The 25088-nt window shown below is 38.9% G+C and overlaps 1 protein-coding gene across 2 annotated transcripts in view; it reads left to right on the forward strand.

The window, feature by feature from the left end:
- Positions 1-487: 487 nt before the first annotated feature.
- iqsec3a (IQ motif and Sec7 domain ArfGEF 3a) overlaps positions 488-25088 on the forward strand; it is a 98864-nt gene continuing 74263 nt past the window's right edge. For both annotated transcript variants that reach the window (XM_023952352.2, XM_023952353.2), the window contains exons 1-2: positions 488-1308; positions 20938-21018. In XM_023952352.2, the coding sequence (XP_023808120.1) occupies positions 503-1308; positions 20938-21018 (887 nt within the window). In that variant the 5' untranslated portion in view covers positions 488-502. The remainder of the gene's footprint in view (positions 1309-20937; positions 21019-25088) is intronic.

The raw sequence follows: 25088 nt of genomic DNA on the forward strand, positions 1-25088 counted from the left end.
TGTCATTGTAATATAAATCCCAGTGTCATCTGCGTATCTATGGTAACATCAGTATTAACTTCTTTGAAGGTATTTCTGACTTTTTTAAGCTATAATACTGTTGTAGCTTTAGGAATACATTGGTGGAAGCTATATGAATGCCTTAGTGAAGGTTAAAGTAAACAGCTTTCAGTTTTGAATCATTGTAAAACCAAACTTAAGGAGTTTGACAAAAATATTTTACATAATCTGACAAACAATAACAGTTGTATTTTGATTTTTTTTAAATTACATTTTAAGATTTTTTTTTTTTTGGTTTCGTAAAAACATTTTTGTTTTGAAAAAAGGATCACTTAATGGTAAAACATATTTTGAATTTGCTTATTTATTAAAATAAGGCTTTTAATGTTTTATGGGAAAAAGAATAAAGAAAACAAATATATATATATAAAAAAAGATAAGTCAATGTATTTTTTGCGTGCTGACATCACAGTTCCACTAGGGCGCCGCCTCCACGCTGCTGATGCCCCCCCTTGCATCATCAGCACCATTTCTGGCATCCTCATTAAACACACCGAGAGAGGAGGGGAGACTCCACGCATCACGGGAGCGTAGAGGCGTCAGACCACCGCCACAGCATCTCCGATACACACCGTTCCGAGGCCCCGTCGACACATCACAGCGCCTCAAACAGCTGAAGAGGAAGCTGACATATCCGGGCACACGGCCAGAGCTACACGAAGTAATGGAGAGCCTGCTGGATAATCCAATGAAAGCCGTTCTGTACCTGAAGGAGCTCACCACCATCGTCCAGAACCAGCAAAGCCTGATCCAGACGCAGCGCCAGCGCATCGACGAACTCGAGCGGAAGGTGGAGGACCTGATCGGAGAGAACCGACAGTTGCGGGACCCCCACCTTTACGTTCAGCAGTCCTCCCAGCACCACCACCACCACCATCACCACCACCCGACTCAACGCAGCGCCAGTCCCCAGGCGCCGGCCCTCCTCCATCAGCTCCCGGGGAGCAGCAACAAAGCCGCGGCGGCTCACAACAGCCAGCAGGCGCAGCAGCAGCAGCATCCTCCTCCTCCTCCTCCTCAGCAGCAACAGCAGCAGCAGCAGATCACCACCCCAGCGGCACAGCATCAGCACCACCCGGCTGCCCCCGCGCAGCTGCAGCTAGTCCCCACCGCGCCGCAGTCCCCCAAAGTGAGCAAAGGCGGCCCTGACGCTGCCGAGGAGGACAAGAGGAGCGCCTGCTGCAAGTCCCTGGTTCCACAGACTCCCACCACGCTCTGCCGCTCCGTGGGTTTGGCCAGGAAAGCGGAGTAAGTCTCCTTACTCCCGTTTGGGTTTCACTCTCTAAAGACTCCTCACATATTCTCAAAAAGAAAAAAAAAAGAAACAAAAAATGATTTAATTAATGAATTAATGCACATTTCCTCCAATGGTGAAGTAAGAATTGGCATTTTTGTGTAGTATTAAGTCAAATTTTTAAATAACAAAATCTATCGTTTTATGACCCAAATAAGGTGTGTTCCTGCAGTGCACCGTCTGTTCTGCTCCCAATTATCTAGCAAATGTGTTTGGCTTCACATATGATCCACTTTGACCATCAGGGAGCAGGAAGACACATCCAAATGTGTTGTCTTTGAGTAAACCACAATGGATTGGCAAGTTTGTGTTTTTACTTTTGAAGATTACATTAACACAAGTTTATTTATTTTTAGGTTGTTGCAAAAAAGAAAAAAAAATCCAATTCTTGATGCACCCACTTTTTATTTGTTTTAAAAGTTGTTTTTTTAAACAAAATTTGAAGATGAAGTTTTTGAAAATGGTTAACTTGAGGAGAAATAAATTATTTTTAAAGTGAAAAGACAACTATTTAAAACAGTTAACTTACATCCATCCTCCTGACCACCAGAGAGAAAAAAAAACAAACATCCAGTCATTTTTTATAAATCCTTCAATAACTACAATTCCCAGAGCCCCTCCCTTCACATTTGAGATCATAAAAATAATCATGGGCTGTCCTATGTAGTTACCAAAAGGAGTTCAGTAGTATGCAGTTGTTGGGAGGTATTCAGGTTTAAAAATGTCCTCTACAGAGGACAAATCTGCAGTACAAGCACCATTTTCCGTTTGCTTCATGTAAAATTGTTATAATTTTGGTGCATTTCATTCTAGGATTGTCACACACCCTTTAAGCCACATGAACAAATAAATGTGCAGCCAACATTTATTTTTTATTTTTTTATTTGTATACTAATTCAGCCTAGTATTAAGTACTTGCCGTTCTTGAAATCAATTCAAATTGAGACGATCTGTTTTAGTCCTTGTGAGTATTTTCAGAAATCGTCTTTCCTGCTCATCTAAATCTGGGCCACTAGAATTGTGGTTTTGTAAACTGTGTTTGCTCCTAAACATCACTTGCTTTGAACGCATAGCTGCTCCCTTTCACTTTATTTATATATAAATATTTTAAACAACTAAATTTTTCTTGGTAAAATATTGGTATTGCTGTGAGAATTTGCTGTTCAGATAGGGTTCTGTGGGGTAGTTTTGTTCAAAACAGATCTGCTAACTTGGAACTCTGTCTCAGACAGACCGGTAAATAGTAAAATTTATGTTTACAGACCATAAATGTGCCATTTCTAGTAGTTAAAATCTGTTTGTCTTTGTAAAAAACAAAAAAACAAAAAAAAAACAAAAAACAAAACAGACTGCATTCCTTACAGTTTTATGACATTTTTTGATTTCTTTTCACTGATCGGATTTTCCCCCTTTTCTTGTAGAACTGCAGTCATTTATTCATTTATCTCCTTGCCCACACTAAACCGACCCTCAACCGAATGCTACATCACATTTTCTTCTCCTGTTTGTTGTCCCTGCATTGTGTTTTTGGCCATGACCTTCTTATTTTTCTAAAAAAAAATCATTTCCTCTCAAGCCTCTGGGTTTTTTTAGAGAAACCTCTGTACAGCATATTTGATTAATGAAAAAAAAAGGACCCTTTAAAAGTGCTGTTAGAACAAAAGGAAAAAAAAAAGAAAAAGACGCTCCACAGTTTCTACTATCCTCCACTGTACATGATGCTGGATGTTCTTTGCCTCCATCAAGGTCATATGAACCGCCTCAACCAGAGCCACAAACGCAACACACAAGGCAGTGAACTGAGCCCATCTGCTCCACTCAGTTGCATTGTTTCTGCTAATCCAGATTGATTTATCATTCCATTAGGTCCTAATTCCTAAGGAGTGTGGGTCAGGGATAGTGTACATTTGCATGGGAGTGAAAGGAACAGCTTTGAAACTGATTGTCAAAGGGACAAACACACACGAACCCGCATTGGCATGACAGCCACAACACAGACATCAGAGGGGGATTTGCTTCTTAGACTTGCCAAACATTCATTCTGAGAGTTCGGCAGAATGATGAACAACCAGACGTAGAGACGGAGAGTGCTCACACGAGCATACTTTGTTCCTAATGTAAAAGCAGGGATACGTGACTCACAGAAGACGTGAGGAAGCTTTGGAGTTTCTGCTTAGATCATTGATTCTACTCTGACAAGATGGTCCAGCAGGACAAAAGTGATTCAGTTCTATTAATGCGAGGCCAACTGGGACATATTGCTAACTTTCTAATAAGGCAAGTGTGTACTTCCTGCTAAAGATATGCCTTCACTTGGTTAAGATAGTGGAATAGAATCTTATCTATGGATATACATTTATAATTCCTATCTAATTTTATTCAATTTAAATGTGTATTTGACACAGAAAAACATAAATATGGACCCTTTCCAAAAATATTAAATAGCATTAAAATTTATTTTCCTAATTCTATTCTGAAATATAAACTTTCATAGAATATAGCTTTAGGACCCTTGTTTATTGCTTTCAAGTATTTATTTTAACACAAATCAGGGTTCCAGCTCATAAAACTCACAAAAACATCAACTTCAAAAAATTTGAATACAGTGGAAAAACCGGTCTACATCTCAGTTTTAGCAAAATGATAAAGACAGATTATAATCACATCAAATCTATTAAAATAAACTATTTTTAAATGATATGTCCATCTTCAGTACCTCAAAAGGAAGAGCATGTCAAGGTGAGGGGGGCTCGAGAGCAGGTAGGACCCAGACGCAGAGATGGGAGGCCAACGGGTTCAGGAATAGAGGATTCATTAACAAAAGGCGCTGCCGAGCAGGATGACAAAACGAAACAAACTTACTGTGGCGTGGCGAGGGACATGGAACATGACATGAAAGAGTCAGGGAAAAGACGTTAGAGACGTTAATGGACCAGCACAAGAGGAAGGGAGAGACGAGACTTAAATACAGACAGGGCAGACAAGACACAGGTGAACATGATCAGGACAGATAGGGACCAGGAAGTAAAACTCAAAAACATGACAAGACAGGAAACCTTTCAAAATAACACAGGAAACAAAACTCAAACATGACAGAACAAGAACAAAAGCAAAAACCAAGACAAAACAAACTCAAACCATGACAGAGCAGGGGTCAAGTCCAGCTGGAAAATGAAATCTGAGTCTCCATCCAGATCCTCAGCAGAAGGAACCCTGAAGCCCTTTAAAACATTTGGTTGCAGAGATTGAAGAAAGCAGAGTTTACAAACTCCAGAAATCGATCAAACAGCTGGGCCTAAATCTATATTATATTATGGAAATGAATACACTTTTCTATGACATTCTAATTTTTTGGAAAGGGGTTCGTTAATTTTCTGGGATGTTATTCTTTTGAAGGAATGAAGTAATCCCTCAATATTTAGACATCAATGATTTCCCGCTTAATCATCATTTTTCCATCTTTTAACTGTGATTTTATTTTAATAACAGGAAACCAAAAACCCTTTTGAAAATCTTTAAATGAAAAATTAAATGCTAGCTCTTCCCCATCACACACTAGTCATTTGTGGCTTTTATTTTAACAATGCGAGACAGAGTCGAGTCTTTGAAGAGTTACTTTTTTGTGTCTCGGATGGAATGTTGAAGTGTCGCAATTGCTTTCGCAATCCGAGGAGGATTCTTGATCGGCCTTTTCTAAAGGCATCTTTCATCCACCCTTTCTTGTCTACTTCCTTCTTTCTTTTTCCGTCTTCTGCATCCCTCTTTTCCAACTTCCATCACTTCCATGTTCACCCCCCCCCCACCAGTTTTGACTTCTCCTTACTTGAAAACAACCTTTCTCCACTTGTGTTCCTGCTTGTCCTTTTTTTGTTGTTCTCTTTCTTGCATTCCGTCTATTTTTTCCAGAATTACTATGCCTCAAACGTCCTCCTCCCCTCACACCTTTTTCATCACCACCCTCCTCCGTCTCCTTCCTTCCTGTGATCAGCAGCTTATGCTACTAGAGCCACCTCTGCAGTCTGAATCAGTATTCAAACCCATCCTCTAACCAGCCGGTTCTCCACCACTTAACCCATTCACAGACTAGATTTGAGCCCTCGGTCCTTTTCTTTGTACATGTATTAGAGCTGCCAAAAAATGAGTGAAAGCTTGGCCGGGAGGATGACAATAGGAAAGGAGGAGGCACTCCACCGTCTAATGGGCACCGTTCTGTTACACAGGAGGAAATCCTTCCATTATCATGCAGTTTTAAGTGATTTTCCCAAAAACACAACATGCCCCCCACATTGGTCCTGACCATCCCTGCATCTACCATGTCCTCGTTTTCATCCCTGCACCAACATATGTCATCTCTTTTGTGAATTTCTGCAAGCAGCTGTTTTCTTTAGGATACCAGTCTGCACACACGTGTAGTTTAGCACACACACATCTCAGTGCATGGATGCTGCAGTGTCTCATTGTTCTGATGCTGTCACATGAGTAAGCCTGGAGCTTTACCGCCACAGATTCCACCAATTCTTTAACATCAGTGAAAGCTGCATCCGTGTGTATAATCCTCATCTCAGAGAAACAATTGAAACAATATTGCCCTCCGTCTGTAATTTCCATCCATATTTTTCCACAATTTTAGCTCAGCTGGCAGTTTTAGTGTGTTACAATGATTGCACATTTTTGCTAAAAAAGATGCAGATATGTACGTTTTAGGCTTTATGTAAATTAATGGTTGTTGGCATCTTAAATATTCTGAAGATTTTATCTTAATTCCATGTTGAAGACTGAAAACATGAGGTGTACATCAGCCATTTTGAGTCAGCTATTTAGTAATCTGTCTTTGTCAGGTGATGTCATGCTCGTAAAACAGCATTGCATTCTGTATTGAACCCCTTCACGCCGTATGTTGCTACTTTGTTACATTCCATCAAATGCAGGACTCCACTTAATTTAACATCACTTTAAACAGAAAAAAAGAGTCAAGCTTAGGGGGGGTTAAACCACCATGTTGATGGCATGTATACATTTGTGGGACTAAAACACAGAGGAATAGCTTCCTAAACAAAGTAAAATTTAAAATAGTTTGAATTGTTGCTTTCCTATCTAATTAAAAAAGACTGATTCAGCATCCAATATAGATATCTGCTCAAGGAAATCTGACTTCAAGATTTATGCAATACCACTTCAGTTATTATTTTAAATTAACATTTATTTGAACTATTGTTAACATCCAGACTGGCGTGTGCTTATAGTCCTGCTTCAATAAAAAATGTTGTTTTTGGTGTTTTTATAATGCTTTTGTGGCATTTTTCTAATGATTGAGGATATATTTAAAGACAGTTATGATTAAAACTTCTCCAGCTGTAGTAAACAGTTATAGTTAAAAAAGAAAAAAAAAGTCCATGGCATATATGTTGGTGATTTTTTTCATATTGGGCCAATAAACTCAAATTATGTAAATAACTGGCGCTGATACATCGCCCATCCCTGTAGAATTTTTTTTTTTTTAATTTTGGCTAAAAAATGGCATAATCATAATTAAAAGACCACTGGGACTGCTTTTAAAACTGATCACAAGATGATCGGAGTGGGACTTTTGCTGCCAACTTTCTTCTGGTGACGTAACTGCAGAGTATTTCTCTCCGTTTATGCAGCTTTAAATGTGCCAATTACTATAGAGACTTTAAAACTTTATTAGTGAGAAAGGCAGAGCGTTTTACTTTATTACTTTTTTGTGTCTAGAGAGTGACTGAAATGTTGCCATGCTGAGTTTTTGCATGTTTGTACCTTGAAACAACCATGACAGGAATTAAAAGGGTTTAAATGGGGACCCAGAGGTGGACTCTTCTGTCCTGCAGGTTATGCCTTTTTACTCACGTTACCCCCTCCCCTGTTTGAATGGGAATCACGTCCCCTCAGTTATGACCGCTTCCTTGCTTCTGGAATTGAAATCATGAATATTACATTTGGTGCATGGAGCTTTTAAATTGCTTCATTTCTCCAAGGATGTGGCTGCCGGGTGATTCCTGACTTCCTGGTAGAATATCAGCTGCTTTCATGCACAAGCTGAGCGAGGCGAAAGAAAGTCCCAGGTGTCTGTTATGCAACGCCTGTCTGCATGCATGCACATGTGATTTAGAACTGTGTTTACTTTTGTGTTGAGGTGTTATAAGGACATTAAAATTCATGTCATCGGGAGATATGGGGGGATAATTTAGGGACATTGTGTGAATGTGTGTGTGTTGTAATCTAGAGAGTAATTTGTTTTTGGGATTGAGCTGACTAAACACCTCTGTTTGTCAAAGTTGTCTGTTGGATGCAATTTACCTGCAAATACACCAGCCTGTATGCACACGGTCAGCTCTGTGTGCACACGCACCACATGAAGCATCAATCTAGGACATGCAAGTAACATGGCAACGTAAGTGTGAACCATCTTCCTCTGTGATAGCTTTTGTTTGCGGAAAAGACTGGCATTTTATATGTTTAACCCTTGTGCTATCCTAGGCACTTTAACATTGGGAGTTGGGTCATCTAGACCCAGTAGACAGTGTGTTGAACATTTTTTCTTCAATGATTTGTGAACCTAACTGGTGTCCATGGATTACATGAAATCTTTCCACCTTTATCCACCTTTGTCATGGTAGGGAGAACATGCCAATGTAAGGGTGGGGTAGTCTAAGATAGCACAAGGGTTAAACACACTAGTTTACTAAAGTAAATATGTTATGACTGTAAAAAAAGAGGGAAAAAGTCAAAATTAAAACAAAACAAAAAAGTAACTCTAGGCCTTTTGAGATTTTTTTCTATTTCACAATTTGCTCTGTTAATTTATTTTTAAAACTTTTTTTGTCTATCCATCTTTTTAGTACAACGCCAGCTTCTTTTTATTGTTTATTGTTCATTATATTACACAATAATTCCACAATTAACCTAAAATGTTCAAACAAAGTCATAAATGTAGTCATTTTTAACTACAGAAATCACAAAAAATGAAGATCAAACAAATTTTATGTTTTGTAATAAAAGATCAAACATGTAGAGACAAATGTATAAATCCAAAAACAAAGCAAGGACAATGTCAAAACAATCACAAAAATGTCCACAAAAACAAGGCAATAATCTTGTATAATCAGAACTTTTTAGGTCATTTTTTTCTTATTAAAAGTTAGAGCTGAGACAATCATATTATGGTGATTATAGCGTGTAAGCAAATGATAATTACGTAACTCTAACAGGTTCTTTAAACTATTAACAATGTTCCAAGGATTTATTCCAAGAGATTATGTATCGGAACGATTATGTGTTAAAACAATTATGTTTGTCTTAAACCAAAAAATGTTTAAAACATTCACATTGAAATTTTGAATGAAAACTATTAGGAGGTACGTTTTCTTCCTACGTCATTGTAAACAGCCGATGGGATTGGGAATTCTCAGAAATCCAATTTTAAGCTTAATTTTCTTTAAATATGTCCTCCATCATGAGAAAAATGCCACAAGAACATTTTTTTCTTTTTTTTAACTTGTTCTGTCCAACAGCTGAGCAACAGATTAGAGCTGAAGGCTTTTTGTGTTGGACAGGTTTTACTATCACAAAAAGAGGTTATATAGCTTCAAGAAACTAGAGTGTAGATTTGTATAAACCCCTTTTTGTCATATTTTTTTAATTTTATTTATTTGTTACATTCAGTGTGTGTGGGGAGGGAGAGGGGAAGAATGTGTGTGTGTGGGGGGGGGGGGGGGGTGGGGGGGGTGGAAGAGAGTAAAAGGAAGAAAGGTGAAAAGGTGGGGGATACAAGCACTGATTTGAATAAGTTATTATTTTAAGCTGTAACAATTATACCAGATCTGCTGGAAAGACAAATATTACATCAAAGGTGAAAATCTGACACTAAGATGAGCGAAAAATGTCTGTCCATCAATACACTGTAGGTAAGGAGGAGGGATGAAGCAGACAGGGAGCAGTGTGGTAGTGTGCACGTGGGGGTGGAGATACGGCATGCTGCCGACGTGAACCGTGTGTTCATAAGGGGAACCAGATCCTACCCAGCCAGACCAGGAGAGGGGAGGAGAGCCCCCCAGGCCAGGAGCCCCCCCAGCATACGGACCCAGGCAGCCCGGGAGGGGGGGAGGAGGGGACCTCACACAAGAACATTTAAAAACAAAACAAAAAAAGGGTTTTCATTGGAGTGGGTCTTTAGGAAAAGCAAAAAAATTATGATGTTATTACCTTATCTTTTTTTTAATTCTCATTTTTCTTTTGCGGTGTTGCTTTTTCCTGATACGGTACCTTAACTTTGATATATTATTATTATCATTATTGTTAATTATTATTATAAATATATCAGAGAACTGTGGAGAGCAGTGGCAGGCTCATGGCAGACTGTGGCATCCTTCCTTCATAACATTTTATTCCAGCTATCTTTGTTTATGTGTTTTATACCCAAGAGGCATTTATATATTACTGTCACTGAAACAAATGATACTGAGCAAGGTTGAAATTTACTGGCTAATGCAGCCTAATAAATCTGCAGAAGACTTCCACCTTTAGTCAGATGTTCCAGCGTCCTTATGTTTTCTGGATTTTAATTTAAGGTGTCCTCATCCTATCAAAATATATACATATATATATATTTTTAAATCAGCATTTACCTTTTTTATAACTCTGGTCTGGATGAATACTGGATTCTGATTGGCTGCAGGGTGTGAATTAAAAAGTGATAATCCACAGTGATAATACACACCTAAGAAAGAACTTCCAGTCACATAGCTGAAATGTTCTCACTGTGCTGGCTTCTTTAAAACAAACTTTATCTACATCATCTGGACATAAACAAGCTGTAAGAAGTGAACTTTCTCTCTGAACTGATGCTTTATTTAACCTATCATGTCGACCAGCATATATACTGCTTTCCTTTGCCGCTGCATTCGAGGTCAGTGCTGGCTCAGCGCTTTGTTACGGTATCATTGCGCACCATGTAACAAATCGTCACAATAAAAACTGATTGAATATATTTTTCTTATGTAAGTGACCATGATATAAGCAGGATAATGGCCTTCGAAGTGTGCATTATTAGAAATGAACGTATTTCGCGTTGGACGATTCACGTTTCCACGACGTGCGTTTATTTCTGATAGTCCACACTTTGGCCATTATCCCTTACTTATCTCTTTTTCTTGCTTAAATATAATGTTGACTGCCAGTTTTTCCATTTTTAGATTTGCTGCATTTTTCTTTTTCACTGATTTTTTGTGGTGGACATGTGCCAATGCGCAAAAACAGAATCAACAGATGGGACGAAAAAACTGGCCGAGTTTGAAAATGATAAAAACATCTGAGAGCTTGGGACAGAAAACATTCAGAGAAAGCCCTTGAGGCCTTAGGGGCCCAAATGTTGTCCTACTTTTCTAATATAAGCACAAACAGCTTTTGTCCAGCATCCTGTGATTTTGTGATTCATTCTGTTCAATCATGATGACAAATCACGGCTCATCCTCGACTTTCCTCCAAACCTGCTGTCACCTGGGCAACAGGCCAAGTCATCCTCCACAAACCAGATGACTCGCACATCTTCTCTGATATGTAAACACTGCACAGGCATTTACAGCTCTGCATAGAATATTTATGTTTTTGCTGTTGTTGATGTTACGCTCCTTGCACCGTAAACCCCCTCCTTCATGGTTGGAAGTGAATGATTCTCGCGTCTGCATTTCATCTCCTCCTTGTGCAAATCAGCAGCAGGTCTAATGAGCAATCAGCATAGGGTGTCATTTTCATCTAATATGCATGTTTCAGTGTTGTGATTTCACATGGAAATGCCGTTGCTGTTGTAATTTAGTGTCACTCAGCCTGAGTCTAATCCCATGTAGCAAACAGACAGTGACGGGAAAGAAAAAAGTCAAAGCTTTTTTTCCTGTCTACTTAAAAGTCCCACTCCACTCACCTTCAGATCTATTTTCAAATCATTCCCAGTGGTCTGTTAATATTCTTCTAAAATGAAAATCCTATCGTTTTCTTTAAGACATAGTACTTTGTCAGAAATTTGCCTCAGAGTCATGGCTGTTGGCGCAGAGTAAGCACAACCACACTAACTTACAGCCCCTCACACCCCCAACCTAACATTACAAGTGCAATGACAATGGCTTGATTATTTGTAATATAACATGGGAAAATGCCCCAAGAAAATGTAAAAAAAAATAAATAAATAAATAAATTTTTTATCAGTGAGTCTTTATTTAACATTCAGTTACTATGCCGGCTTTTTGTCTTTTCTCAGTTTGGCATTTAGGCAAATCTTCAATTTTAAAGTATGACTAATTAATTACACCTGCATTATTCTGCAAAAAAAAGAAAAGCATTGGAAAAAGACCAACATGCCTGGTCGCATTTGGAGTTTTGCTAATTGACTCCTCAGAACCTGTGCTTACTGTCTTTTTTCTTACAACCTGTGGGGTTTACAGTGTCTCCCATTGCAAAACATGTATTAACTGTAGCAGTAATGAATGCAATTCTTGATTTAACTTAGACTCATTCCAACGTGGTTCCAGCTGCATGCCCTTCAGTGGTTTAAATAAAGATTGTCAGAAAGAAGGGAACAATCCACAGTTATAGAAAAAATGAACACCCATCTGTCGCATAGATTTCACCTCTTGAGAGCTTAGGGCTGAAAATCCCTAAACATACAATCAGAATTGTTTTGCAGTGTGTCCTGCAATGCAGCCCTTTAGATGCGAGTCTGTGTATGGCTGAAGGTGGTTAGTTCTGTAATGAACTACAAACAAGTAGTTTTTACTCACTTGCACTGGGAGCAGCTAATTCTTGTGCTACAACATAATCAAATGACAGTTTTCTTGATAAACTCTGTAATGGTATAAGGTTAAGGTTAGTGAAGCAAAATTAAAACAGGTGAAAAAGAGTGGATTGAAAATATTTAAGGAAATAAAATACTTAATGAGGATATATTCCACATCTAAACACAAAATTATTATGCAAATACAAAAGAAAAGAAATAACCAATAAACAAATAAAGTGTAGACCATCTACCCAAAGTGTCATGGTTTTCAGGCGAGACAGACCCAGACGCTGGAACTCACAATGATCAGACAGGTAAGTGACTTGGTAAGTGAGTTTTAATCACAGGAGGGGTTGATGAGAGTAATCCTTTGACAGGAGGGAATCCAGACGTGGCTCGTGGCGAGGCTGGAGTGCTCCGAGCTTGGTTCGAGACAGCAGGTGAGTGATGGCCGACTTCCACACAGGTGACCTTTGTTCGGGTGAATCCTGAGACAGAGAGCAGACATGAGAGCAAGGCAGGGCAAGAGACACTAGACATGAGCTGGCAGACCAAGCGTAGTCACCGTTAGGGGTAACGAACTGGCGTCGATGAATGGGCTGGATCTCCTTAAGTGTAGGCAGGTTGACGAGATGAAGTGGTCACAGCTGGTGGAAGTCAGGAGCAGAGCTGAGGGGGCGGGGCTGACCGAGGCACCGTGACACAAAGTTTGTGTTATGTAAAAAAAAAACACTTTTGAGACATATTTCAGAAATAAACTGTAAGCTTTTTTGAGATCAAAAGCTTAAAAATGCAATCTTCTGGACAAGTTTGACAGTCAGTTTCAGACATTTCTCTCCATCAGCTTTTTGTCAATCATATACAGCTCTCAAATTCTACACTGCATGCAAATAATTTAAATAGAAACACACTCTTCTACGAAAGCCTCAAAACTCCTACCTTGCTTATTTTTTGCCTGTTTTCTCATGATAACGACATCTACTATCTTGTTATCACAAGAAAACAAGTTTTTTTTCTCGTGATAACAAGACCTCGAGATTATAATTCTTGTAAGCTTGAGAGCATAGAAAATTGGATTTTCAGTGCTGATCACCGTATACCTGATTGTTGACAGAGAAAAAAACAATCATGTATGAATCTGTAACCGTGTAGAAAGCCTCATCACCTCATCTGGTCACTGATGAAATCGATAACCTCAGGATCACCGAACTGAAGCTGTGCCGGAGAAACCTTTTCCTCAAATGACGATGACTGATTTGTTGTTGTTTATGACCGACAACATCAGCACAATCTCTGCCTGAGTTGGAACACGATTAAATTGATCAGTTATAAATTGATCAGTTCGTCTTGTGTTTGACATTTTCTCTGACAAACTGCTTTGTTTTGCTGAGGATTGTAAAAATAATTAAAGTATATTCTTTATTATGTCATTATCAATCATAGTCTACTATATTGTATCTTTATCCCGAGAAGAAATGTGTGGGCAAGTTAGGCTGTTCGCAACACGAGCACTTTTTTTTTTTACTGACATAACACACTGTTGCTTTATTGGTGTCATTGCAGACAAAAAAGTAAATGCCTTGCATACAGGCTTAAAAAATCTTTCATGATTTTAGCATTATAAACCACAGCAAAACATTCTACATAGAGAAAAAGATATTTTCATTTTACACCGTCCTATCTTAATATTTCAAAACAAGCAAACAATATATTGAAGCTTTTTTTTTTTTTTTACTTCTTTCACTTTATTTACTAACCATGACAAAATAGTAGTACCAAGTAAAAAAGTACCAAAGTATAGAGGACATTTTTTTTTTGTTCTTAATTCAATGTGGATGTAGAAGAGTGCAGACTTTTTTCTTCTTGTCTTTAATTGCCTTCAGGTTTGTTTTTTTTTATAATCGAGATTATCAAATGAAAGCGGAAGCGGCAAGTTTCAATGTTCCCAAGAATATGGTGCCAAGTGAGTACATACTGCTCCATTTGGTCTAACGCACCTTGTGTCCTGTCATTGCAACTTAATGATACTTAAATATCATCATAATTCATGTGTTGGCCATTGGCCAACACATGAATTGGCCTCAGCATAATTCTCATATCTGCTGTGGCACTGGTAACTTGCACACACAGGCACACACACTGAATATACCCACAGGCACACACTTACCTACAGATTTGTCAGGTACAGTTAACCTAACAGCATTGGGGGAGGTTTACAGCCATCCGCCTAAGGCTGTAAGCTTCTGCAGAAAAGACTGCTTTCTTTGGTTCTCACTCATTTTACATATCTATGCTGAAAAAAAAAATCCTTACAGAGGTTATTCATTTAAATTTACCAAAGTCTGTGTCACTTTCAGATCTAATGCATGATTTTCCACAGGCTGATTTACATATTTGTTACGTTACGTTAAACCTTATAGACTACCACCAGTTGTTTTAAACATGCAAATTATTTTTAAAGAACTATAACATTTATTTTCCCGAGGTTGCATCAGCGCCTCTTTTTCAACCACCTGGAATCCACCATTTGGCATATATCAACTCAGCGATCCTGTGCTTCAATAATTATGTCTGTTTTTTATCGTTTCTGCTCTAATCAAAAGACTCACCCATCAATCATGTGCAGAAATCTTTAAACTCCATTTATGTATTAATAAAAATAATTTACCATAAAATGTTTTTCTGCAGATGCAGAAAATGTCAATTTCTTCATCAGCCATTAACTTCTGCTGACAGATTGATATTTTTCACCATGAAGGATGCAACAACCGCGCTTAAAATCTGACATACTGCCAAGTCCTCAGCAGATGGCTCCTTAGTAACTTGGTGTAGTTTAATGCTCAGTACTTGCAGCAAAACCTGCTTGACGGTTGGAGACATCGGCTCGAGGTCTTCTAAAAACAGATGGAAACGCCACAGCTTTAATGAGAAAACAGGGTCATTTTTGTGTTCCTGTACCGTTTGGATTGATGTAGGCCTCCATAATGTGGTGAATACTTTTCCAGCCATCTGTCAAAAAGACTTTCAAAGCAGCGTCTTGAATTCAAACGATCTTATTATCATTTTTGTCTGTAATGAACAGACAATCAAGTTTAGCAGCATTTTAGCATCACAAGTTTAAGTTTCCCTAGGTGAAACTTTTTCCAATGCCAACATACACTCACTGGCCACTTATTAGGTGCACCTTATTACCACTTTGGACCCCCTTTTTCCTTCAGAACCGCCTACTCATATCTGTTGCTTTAGAGGCATAGATTCAACAAGGTAATGGAAGCAGTGGTTGTATTGGCATGATGGTTGCTGCAGGTTTGTCGGCTCCACATCCATGATGCCAATCCCCTGTTTCACCACATCCCAAAGGTGCTGGTCACTGGCCATTTGAGTCCCTTTAAAGAAACCAGCCTGAGATAATGTCAAATTAATTGCATGGTGCGTCCTCCTGCTAGAAGAAGCCATCAGAAAATGGGTCATAAAGGGATGGATATGGTCAGCAACAGTACACAGGTAGGCTGTGGTATTGTAGGCTGTGGCATTGTAACAATCAATTGGTACTGAGGGGCCCAAAATGTGCCAAGAAAATATCCCCCACACCATTACACCACCATCACCAACCTCAACAGTTGATACAAGGCAAGATACAGTAGATTCATGCTTTCATGTTTTTGACAGCAAGTCGAGACTCATCAGAACAGGCAAGGTTTTTCCAATCTTCTAATGTCAAGTTTTGGTGAGTCTGTGTGAATTTCAGTTTCCTGTTCTTAGCTGACAGTAGCAGTTGGTGTCTTCTGCTACTGTAGCTCATTTACCTTGAGTTTGGACGTGTTGTACATTCAGAGATGCTCTTCTGCTGACCTTTGTTGTACCTAGTGGTTATTTAAGTTGCTATTGTCTTTTTACCAGCTGGGACGGGTCTGGCCATTGTCCTCTAACGTCTGACATCACAAGGCGTTTCCACCCATAAAACTGTCGCTGGATATTTTCTTTTTTTTCCGCGGACCATTCTTTGGAGATGGTTGTGGGTGAAAATCACAGTAGATCAGCAGTTTATAAAATACTCAGACCAGCCTGTCTTTTCTTTCCCATTCTGATGCTCAGTTTGAATTGTAGCAGACCGTTTTGACCATGTCTACATGCCTAAAGGCCTGTTCACACCGGGACGAATTTCGCCGGCGATTTTCGCCGACGTTTAACGCCTCGTGACTAAACAAAGGGCACCAATGAGAGTGTGCACACCGACGCGAAAAAACGCCACGCGTCAGAGCGTCAAAAAAAAAAACCGCCTCGGGTTCGTTTTTTTTTTTCGACGCGTCGCGTCGAAATCTATTCGACCAATGAGAATGGCGCTTTTGCACACGTGTCTGGAGCTTCTGAAGTTACAGTAAAACACAACTTGGGGGCGCTCAAACACAAAACTGCCTTGCTGAACACACATACCAGCGAAGAAGATGGACGCCGTGTAGCGTCTACACAGCAGCGAAGAAATAATGACGGACATTCTAAAATATCCCCGAACCAAGCACCAGTTGGAGCAACTGGTGCTTGAAATATTCACGTTTTCTTTGTATGATTCTGACAAGCGTGTAAATACTTGCTCTCTTCTTCTGAGGGAAAAGCGACTTTAAGAAGCGTAAAGTTGCGCAGCGCCACCTTGTGTACAGGAGTATTTTTGTTTACATTAAGCGCCATCTAATGTCAGGGAATGAAATTGCATGTTCGCTCAGCTCATCGTCAGCGAAAATCGCCTGGGTGTGAACACAAAAAACGTGGCGAAAAACGCTGGCGAATAACGCCTGGCGAATATTCGTCCCGGTGTGTACGGGCCTTTATGCATAGAGTAGCTCCAAATGGGGTGATTAGAAATTTGCATTACTGAGCAGTGAGTGTTAAACTTTTGTAGGTATTACCCATGACCTCTGTTATGGAAGGTCCAGCCTCTCTCCATCTTTTTACCAACAGAACCACTGTACCTCCTCTGAATAAGCTCAAACCATCTTATTGCCCGCTTTTCAAGGCACATGCCTCGTCACCAACACAGTCCTCCACCTTCTTCATCTCTGCTCCCTGTAACCTCACTGTTCTACTTCAGTCATTTACACACAGATACCCTTTTTTTTACTTTCTAGCTGACCTTTCATTTTGCCCCTTTTTAGAGCAAAACTCCACCACTCTAGCTGTTCCTCCAAGCTCTAACAATGTCATCTGCAAACATTATGGTTCCCGGAGATTCCTGTTTAACCTAATCCGTCTTTCTGTCCAATACCATGGCAAACAAGAAGTAGGTCAAAGCTAATCCTTGGTGTAGTCCTACCTCCACCTTGAACTCACCACTGTCTTGTAGCTCTCTTTATAGTCCTGCATGACTCCTACATATTTTTCTGCCACTACAGACTTCCTTTTACAAGTCACAGCCTCTCTCTCTGTATCCTGTGATAGACTTTCTCTAGATCTACAAAGACACAGCAAAGCTCCTCCTCTGTTTTTCTCCAGAGGCATCCTCAAAGCAAACATTCCGCATGTTGTAGTCTTCTTTGGCATTGAAGCATTCTGTTGCTCAAAAATGCTCACTTCTGACCTCTGGCTGGCTTCCACTATACTCTTTTCCGTGACTTCATTGTGTGACTCATCATCTTTATACTTCTGTAAAAAAGCAGAGGAGTGCAGAAAAGCAGAACTAGTTTTTATGTGAAAAAAATCTTAAAATACATGGCATGATAGCAGATTCTAGCAACATCTGTTGCTTTAGAGGCTTATTAATACATAATTTGACAAGGGTGTTTGGATAGAAGGTTGAAGGTGACGGTAATAAAAAGTGAGGGGATGGCAAATGTAAGAAAGAAAAAACGGAGAAGATCAAAGCAGAGAAAGATGAATAAGAGTTTGGTCATCTTTATAAACAGTTTGCTGTCCTTTAAAGTTTTTTTCTTCAAATTAGTGGTCAGTGACTCATATCTTCTTAAAGTTCCACTCTGATCATCTTTTGATCTGGTGTCAAAGCATTCCCAGTGGTTCTTTAATTACCATTATACCATTTAGCCAAAAAGAAAAAACCTGTGCCATTTCCTTGGACATAGCTTCTTCAGAGCGGCAGAAGTGGATGTATTAGAAAGGAGTAGGGCAGGGCCTACTGATTGTGGCTTCTATGTCACTGCTAAAAGCTTTTTCAAATGGCATTTTTTGTTTGCTCCTGATTCACAACAATTTGAATAAAGAAAAATGCAATTTTGTTTAATTTTCTTAATGTATGCCCTTCATCATCAGAAAAAAACCACCAGAACTTGTTAAAATAAAATAAAAAACACACAATTTTCATTGGAGTGGGTCTTAAGGTCATCCAGATGATCGTAACTGAAGTTTTGATTCATACATAGCATACAAATCTTTTGACCAATAATGAAAAAAAACTATTTGAGTTAAAGTGTTTGGTGTACTACAGTGCAGATTGAACAATTGAGAAAAACATTTTTTTGTTCAATAATTTTATACAGAATTAAAGCATGCATCTTTCAGTAGCTTATTTTGTTAGAAGACTGCGTGTGCAGAGGGTAGTAATTATTGCTGTTACATAATTGTGCACCTTTTTTCTGTACTCTAAATAGTCCCTATAGGTGGAAATGTGAGCATCTGTGGTTGAATGTCTCACTGTGGCCTTGTGATGTAGTGGTAACTCGCAGGGTGTACCTTGCCTTTACCCAACAGTGGTTGCGATAGGTACCTGCAACTCTGTGACTCCCAAAAGAGATTAAGCGGGTCTAGAAAATGGATGGATGGACAGGTTTTTCTCACCATCCAGAATGCAATCTTGTGAAACACTGCTGTTCCAGCTCTGGCAGTAATCCATCCCCCTCAGAGGATGCCCATGCTCTGGACCTGTTAGTGGCGTCATGGTTATTAAAGGGAAAATAATTAGCGGAATCTTTAACAATGAGAATTAATTTGCTGTCATACCTCCCCACACTATGTGCTATTCTTACACAAGAATATTGCTGTCCACTATGACAAACCTGCATTTATTAGGTCTCCTTCTTCTTTAGAAACTAAAAGATAAGACGTGCATTTGTTGCTGCACACTACCCTGGCCTTTGTCTTTACCCCAGGCTCTATTCTAGAGTTAGGAATGCATCCTCTGACAGCAAGAATAATTGAGCAAGCTCCTATTTTCAAGCCTATAGGACCAGATGGAATGGAAGCCATATAGACTGATGGAACATCTGTGTTAAAGGTACAGAAAGAAAGGGGAAAGAAGAGTGGGGTTGAGGATGAGGTGATACTGAGGGGAAGGATGGATAAATGTTTGAAATATGAGGCACTTTGAAAGAGAGGGTAAACTGAAGGAGAAAGAAAAGCTCTCTCGGATGCACGTTTAAAGTTTTATACCTGCTCTTCCTATTTTAGTACCACTTTCACCCCTCTCAGTGTATATCTTGTAGAGCACACAAGTGAAGTAGCAAAATGCATTAATGAAAGTCATTTTATTAAAAAAGTGATGCAGTTATCATGTTGCTTTTTTGCCTTGTTCTTGATGATTGAACTCATTTTGTTAAATGGATTTTGTTGAACTGATCGAATATAGAACAACACAATAAATGTTTTTTCTCTCTAGAATGAAAGAAACCTAAAATTCAATGCATTTCTAGTCCAGAGTGGAAGATATCTAAGTCTACTAGTCATCTGTGTGACATTTTTGACAGCTGCGATGACGTGAAAATGTCAGATTAGCAAACGTTTAGACTTTAGGTCATGATTTCTAGCTGTGCCAACATCCATTTATGTGAGTCTGTTTGACGTAATGCATCAAAACTGTCAAATGCGAAATTCAAGTTGCTTGTTTTTGTCCATCTTAATCTGTATTGCTGCTGCGTCTTCCCATTGTCGCAATCCAAAAACTGTCACACCAAAATACACTCCGCCAACATTTCATCAGTATTGACAGATGTTGTAGTAGTGAGATAAGCCTGGAAAAAGGCAAATGATCAGATAATGAGCTGAAAATTAGAAAAACATTAAAACCACTTGACTAGGGTATCACAGAAGGGGCAAATACTACAAATACTTTTCATGTGCACATTTATCACTTGCTTGTCATTTCTGCCCCTCCATTGAGGCTTTTTATCAGCTCCTCAACTGTGCAACATTTTTCACTCATCTAAAGCAACATTCACATTGCTTTCTGAAACACTTGTTCAAGCCACCATTTTCATTGGAAAATCTGAACGCGCGTTCAAAACTTTCACATTTACACATCACTACACCCTTTTTTAAGATAAATGCAGGATATATGTAAAAAGCGTACATTCATTGAACGAGCTACTGAACCGCACAAGGTGTTTAGGCTAATAGGAAAAAGTAAAACATTGTAGGAAAGGAATACTTGAGGACCATGTTTGGGAAACCCTGGTCTAAACAAAGTGATCTTTCAATGTTTTGAATATTTATACATGTGAGCTAGCGGTTGTCCATTATGGTGCCAGTCAACCAAAAAGACATACTGTTGCATATCAAGGCCCCAAATGATGATCAACCAAAACCACTATTACCACATGCAATCTTCTAAAAATTCTGTTTCTTTTGTTGGCTCATTTCTTCAGGATTTAGTCTGTAATACTACATTGTGACTTGTAAATGTTTGTTTATTCAGGGCTCACTTAGTTACCACATGTCTTCAAAAGGAAAAGTCATTCATGATGTGTCCGATTTAGTGATGTTTCATGCAATATAACAAATAAAATAAAAAAAAACAACTACATTTTAAGTCATTTCTAAATTGTGTTTTGATATTTTTTGCTCATCTTCAATGCAGGAACCAAACAGTCCTTCACCAGTTCTGCTGCCCAGCTCCAGAGGTCCCAGAAGGAGAAACCTCCACCGTGTGTGTGTCCAGGTAAGATGATCGCATCCTGCAAACATCTGCACAATTGTATCCCTTTGTAATTCTTCTTCTTTTTGTTTTAAATTATTGTAAGCAAGTTTAGTTCTCTTTTCTTTAAATCACAGCTGCAGCTGCTTATCATGCCTCCTCTTATAACTCCATTAGTTTCACAACACAACTACCCCTGCAGTGGTGTCTAAGATGAAGTGGTTTTTAAAAGTAGCTGTGCCTGCTTGGGAAAAAGTTGTACTTGTTTTCATCAGTAGCAACAATAAGCTATCCAGAAGCAGAGCCTTAATTCAAAGATTCCAAGTCTCCAAGGTAGCACAACAGTCACTCCAAAAACTTTTAAATTTTACACAGCAGGTTTGGGTTTTGAGTCTGGTCTAGGAAAAAGAACACCAACAAATACAGTGAATCCAGAAGGCAAATCCTGATAATAGTGCTTTTATCTTCCTCTGTCAGGTTTCATAATGTTAGCTACAGAAGTAATGCTACCCACCAATACATCCAAACAAATGCCAAACGATCTCATTTTTCAAATGAAAAGTTTTTAAGGCAATTTAAAAGTTCTAATGTCACTTTAATGAGGTAATTTACCTCCACAATCACAAGCAACAAAAACAAACTGCCAATAATTAGTTGGTGTGATGGCTCTATATTTGTATGATTATTAATTGACTGCAGGCAACTCAGAGAGGAAGAATAAATCATAGTAAGTGCTGGAAATACAAACAAGAACAAAAAAAAAAAAACCTATAAATAGTTTGAATTGTAGCCTTATCCAAACCCTTGCGGTAAAAATTTTACAGCTTGTTGGAATCTTGTTTTTGTTTTTAGATTTGCAGTCTTTATTCCAGAAAAAAAAAAATGATAGCATTCATCTAACCATAAGGTATCAATGGCAATTAAGTCGTCAACCGAAATTTATATTTATAATATATATATATATTATAAATATAAATTTTTCATATTGTTGTAAGCTGCATCTATTACCAGACTGCTTGTGTGAGCTTAGTAGAGAGCTTTAAATAAGCAAACAATGTTGGTGGTACATCAAGACCCCCACAGAGCTGGATGCAAGTGGTATAACAAGACCAGATACCTCTGGGTGTTCACCTTTTTGGATAAAAACTTAGCCAAATTGAGAAAAAACAAAAACTTAAAGACCCACTCTGATACAAATTGTATTTTTGGTGTTTTCAACATGTTTTTGTAGCATTTTTCTTATGATGGAGGACATAAATTGACCCACCACAGTGGCCTTGTAGTAGAGTGTCCATCCTGTGACTGGAAGGTCGTCAGTTCAAATCCAAGCCGAGTCATACCAAAGACTCTAAAAATGGGACCCAATACCTCCCTGCTTGACACTCAGCATTAAGGGGTTGGTTTGGGGGTAATCCACCAAATGGTTCCTGAGTGGGGCTGCAGCTCACCACTCCCCCAGGGGATGGGTCAAATGCAGAGAACAAATTTCACAAACCTAGTTATGTGACAGCTAACGGTACTTTAACTTTATATTAAGATATTTAAAATAAAAATTGCATTTGTAAGTATTTCTTTATTCACATTTTGGTGAATCAGGAACTGATGAAAAAAATGCAGTTGGAAAAAGCTTTTAGCTGTGACATATAAGGTACTAAGGCAAGCCACAAACTCACTGCTTTGCTCCATTTCGATACATCCACTTGCAGTGCAGACAACTAGATTCGTATACGTCTTTGTTTTCCTCGTCTGAGCTGGCATCTGGTTCAAAACTGTACATATGGATAAATGGATGACCGAAATAGGAGTGTGCTGACGTCACACCAACGGTCCTGCCCACAACTCAGAGGGGAAATTCTTGTGGACTTCTACCGCTCTGCAGAAACTTTGTTCTAGAAAAAGAAAGGTTTTTAGATTTTGGCTAAGAAACACCATAATCATCGCTTTTACAATAGATCAAAATATGATTGGAGTGGGACTTTAAGGAAATACTAGATAAACTCAAAACCCAGGACTCTAAAACATCTGCTAATGCATTTTGTTAACTCAAACTATAAATGGACAGCATTTTAAGGAGTGACCAACAAGGTCAAGATTGAAATTTGCAATGTAGATGATAAAAAATGTATCATCTTAAACTTTAATTGAAAAATGTTTTTTTAGAGGTTGTGCTTAGTCAAGGACCTTTAGTAAGGAATGCACACAAAGTGCCCAGCAGAAGGTCCTTGGTAACATGTCAAGCCCTTCATCCCCCTCAAAACACCCCCTGCTAACCTCTGAAGCAAACCACTTCAAAGCAGAAACCTCTGGGGCTGACACAAAAAGCAGCTTGTGGTTTTTGTTCCTTCTTTTAGTTCTTGTTGCGTCGTTTCTGCTTTGGATAGCTGTATTCCGTTGTGATTGATTTCTGTATTTCCGCATTGTTGTCAGTGATTTGTTGCTCATTTTCTTACCTGGCATCCCCACACCCCAGCAACATAACTCCACACTGCACCTGCACCCCATGGCATCCATCCTCACTCATGCTCACATCATCTGGGCTTGTCTCCACAAAGTGGTCACATTGAGTTAAAAATGTGCAAATGTGAGTATGTTATTATTCCTATGTATGTAAGAACGATCATAATGCATCGAAGTGTGACCTTTAAGGTCAATTCAATGTTGAAAACTGGTGAGCCTTCTTGTTGACACATGTAATGCATTTGTGTTCATGTGAAAAAAAAAGGTTTTATCATGTTGCATGTTTTGGCTTTGCAGTGATGAGAACATATTGTAGCTCACTGTTGTGTGTGTGTATCAGTATTTGTGTGTGTGTGACCGTGTGTCACTGTGGCACACAAGCCTTGCAGTAGATGAGCCACATATATAAGGAAAATGCAAAACACTGCAGCAGGACACTCTAGCATCACCATGCTGTAACAGCTGTACTTTTTCCTTACACCCTTTGTGAAAAACATTGGTTAAAAAAGGCTTTCAATTGGTAAATGTATACCACTAAGTCAAGTTGGAAAACATGAAATGTATTTCAAAGACATTTTTGGATGGATATGGATTAATAATTCCTTTAGATTCCAAATATAATCATTAATGTAAGTGTTGACCCAAAACAACAATTTGACTGTAAATGAGAACTGGACCAAGCAGGTGGGTGTGACATCACCCAAAGAAAATAACTTTCTTCTGGCTCCAATGAAACAATTCATTTGCTGATTTTTTGCATTGCCATGTTGAAACCAGAAATCATCAGTAGGCTGTGATGTGAGACATTGCTTCAATGGGAACCACTTTCGCCAATCAGGAGTTAGCTTGTTGGAAGTCCACACCCTACTAATCAAAACCGGGATTTGGAGGATCTATCAAACATTTGATGTGTGACCCCCTACTTTTATGGAGGTACCTGATTGGCCAGTTTGTAACTTGAATTACTTGCACAGCATAAAACAATATAGTGAAAACAAAATTAGGATTAGCAAGAACATTTAAAAAAAAAAAGGTATCAGAGGAAGAGTGGTTATTCTGACAAATAAAATGACTCGTTAATAGCTGTTTATTTCTCCATAGAAGTTTATGGATTTTGGTTTCTTGGAGTCAGTGGCCGCTTCCTATATGGAATGACTACATTGACTCTTAAATTTGACTATTTAAGAGTCAATGTAGGTAACACGAAATATATATTCGTATGATTCTCCTACTATAACCAAAAATTAGATAAGCCACTGCTCACTGCTGCTGCTTCTGCATGGAATGACGTCTTCTCTCCCTCATTGAACCTCAATCGCTGATTTTATTTGCTTTCCCGGTTCAGCAGAGAGTAATTCAAGTCTGTGTCAAAGATGTCAGCTCGTGAAAGGGCAACGGCAAAGCTTTTTCAAAGGTTCTGAATCGAAGATTGCACCGGTCATTGTGGTATCAACGGACTAATTAGAAAGATGGAAACAAGCTATCGCACTGGATCTGACGTCATTTAGATGTCGAGATAGTTTTAAGTTGAAAAGGGATTTCATTGTCACATTCAAGGAGGCTAGAAACCTTTTGTGGACACTCCTGCGAAGCCTTCAGGAGAAACTGGAGGGTTTTGAGACTTTGAGGGATTTGTA

This window comes from Oryzias latipes, chromosome 23 (genome assembly GCF_053564925.1).
Source record: "Oryzias latipes strain Hd-rR chromosome 23, Olatipes_Hd-rR_3.1".
NCBI lineage: Eukaryota > Metazoa > Chordata > Actinopteri > Beloniformes > Adrianichthyidae > Oryzias > Oryzias latipes.